Consider the following 2192-nt stretch of genomic DNA (forward strand, 5'->3'; position numbering starts at 1 on the left):
TGAGTAGTAAACAAATCACAAAAATCCCTATAAGGTAGGTATTACTTTTATTCCACATTATAAATGAGGAAATTGATGCTCAAGGTGAATAAATAATTGGCTCAAAGTCACGGATCTTGTGAATAGTGGAACAGGGACTCAGACTCAGGCCTGTCTGATTCAAAACCTCTTTTTAACCACTGTAGTATATTTCCTGTAGAAGGGATGGAGAGAAGAGGATGGACTCAAATACCCAGAGTGTAAAATAGGCAGACTTGGTAGTGGGTTGCCCTTGATCTTCTCCGTGGAGTTGAGGAGGAGGTCACTTGCTACTAAGAATGGAACTTGGAGTAGTGGGACTGTAAGGCATAGGGTGAGAAGGGAGGGTTTGGAGCATTTGGGGGAATCCACAGGAGGGATAAAAGAACCGTCAACAGAAGGGAGGGCTCAGCTGAAGCTGGGTAGATTGAAATTGCCAAAAACTACATCAGTCGTTCCTAAACTTTTTTGCACATTAGAATCACCTAGGGATCATTTAAAAATTAAAATGCTCAGGCCACATCCCAGACCAATTAAATCACAGTCTCTGGGGCTGGGACATAGATATCAGTATTTTTGAAGCTATCCAGGTAATTCCAAAGTGCAGGGAATTTTGGGAGCCACTGCTATTGATTATTTGCTTCTAAAGCTAAAGGAACAAAGTCTTTATTTATTAAGAACCCATGGAACATTATTAAATAATGGCATAGTTCAGGGATCAGCAAACTTTTTCTGTATAGATAGTAAATATTTTAGGCTTTGTGGGTCAAGAGGGAAAATTGGGGATATCATGTAAGTACTTCTGTAACAAGAGAGAAAACAAATTTCCACAGATTTTTTTATTGATGAAATTCAAAACTTTATGGGCACTTAATTTTAAATTTCATATAATTTTACGTGCTACGAAATGTTCTCCTGACTTTTCTCAACAATTTAAAAATGTAAAAATCATTCTTCAATTGTGGGCTGTATAAATACAGGTGATGGGCTGCATAAATACAGGTGGTGGGCTGCATTTGCCCCACTGGTTGTACTTTGTTGACTCCTGATTAACGCTATACTTCGATGAAGCTAAAGAAGATATCAAAAAGGGCATGTGGTTCAGGGGCGTGCAGCAGACTCAGGCGCAGCCGCAGATCTGGGGCACCTGGGTCAGCTGACCCGCGAGGGGGGCGGTGCTCGAGCCGTCTTAGGCCGTTCATCTCCACCTCAGAGTCGCAGCCACCATGGCCTGTCAGTCGCAGGGCATCCAGCAGCTGCTGCAGGCGGAGAAGCGAGCCGCCGAGAAGGTGGCCGAGGCCCGCAAGCGAAAGAACCGAAGGCTGAAGCAGGCCAAAGAAGAAGCTCAGGCTGAAATTGAACAGTACCGCCTGCAGAGGGAGAAAGAGTTCAAGGCCAAGGAAGCGGCTGCTCTGGGATCCCACGGCAGTTGGAGCATCGAAGTGGAGAAGGAGACCCAGGAGAAGATGACTGTCCTCCAGACCTACTTCCAGCAGAATAGGGAAGAAGTTCTAAATAACCTTCTGGCCTTCGTCTGCGACATCCAGCCGGAAATCCATGAAAACTACCGCATAAATGGATAGGGAGGAAGAAACTGTTCGATGGACTGGCAGTTTAGATGCCCTCATATGGAAAATGAAGCTTTAGCAAAGCTAGAGTTGAATCCTTGTGAAAAGGCATTAAATTATTTCTCTATATTATATAGTGGGTCCTTTCATTTTTGGGGAGTCCTAGTGGCACAGTGGTTAAGAGTTCAGATGGGCAGTTTGAATCCACTAGCCGCTCCTTGGAAACCCTACGGGGCCGTTCTACTCTGCCCTATAGGGTCTCTATGAGTCAGAATCAACTTGATGGCAACGGGTTTGGTTAATTTTTCGAGAGTAGCATAGTTTCTTTGTATAGACTTAAGACAGTTTATCCAAACACTTCATCTTTTTACCTTTCATTTCTCATAAAGGAGCTCTGGTGGCACAGTGGTTTAAGTGGTCGGCTGCTAACCGAAAGGTCTTTGGTTCCAACCCACCAGCTGCCCCACAGGAGAAAGATGTGGCAGTCCACTTTTCCTAAAGGTTGACAGACTTGGAAACCCTATAGGGCAGTTCTACTCTGTCCTATAAAGTCCTTATGAGTTGAAATAGAGTGGACGGCAGTGGATTTGGTTTGGTTTTCTTATA

The 2192-nt window shown here is 44.2% G+C and overlaps 1 protein-coding gene across 2 annotated transcripts; it reads left to right on the forward strand.

Annotated features, from left to right (window-relative positions):
- Positions 1-1244: 1244 nt before the first annotated feature.
- On the forward strand, positions 1245-1765 carry LOC101341720 (V-type proton ATPase subunit G 1-like). 2 transcript variants are annotated; one of them, XM_023727558.1, is made up of 2 exons: positions 1245-1349; positions 1470-1765. In XM_023727558.1, the coding sequence occupies exons 1-2, from the start codon at positions 1245-1247 to the stop codon at positions 1599-1601; spliced, it is 237 nt and encodes a 78-aa protein (XP_023583326.1). In that variant the 3' UTR covers positions 1602-1765. The 2 variants fall into 2 exon arrangements, with proteins under 2 accessions (XP_023583326.1, XP_023583325.1); XM_023727557.1 differs by having other exon boundaries at positions 1245-1765.
- Positions 1766-2192: the final 427 nt, after the last annotated feature.

This window comes from Trichechus manatus, unplaced genomic scaffold (assembly GCF_000243295.1).
Source record: "Trichechus manatus latirostris isolate Lorelei unplaced genomic scaffold, TriManLat1.0 scaffold00017, whole genome shotgun sequence".
Classification (NCBI taxonomy): domain Eukaryota; kingdom Metazoa; phylum Chordata; class Mammalia; order Sirenia; family Trichechidae; genus Trichechus; species Trichechus manatus.

Bases quoted from the DNA above. Each gene is read 5' to 3' on its own strand.
- LOC101341720 (XM_023727557.1), top strand. From the start codon at position 1,245: ATGGCCTGTCAGTCGCAGGGCATCCAGCAGCTGCTGCAGGCGGAGAAG.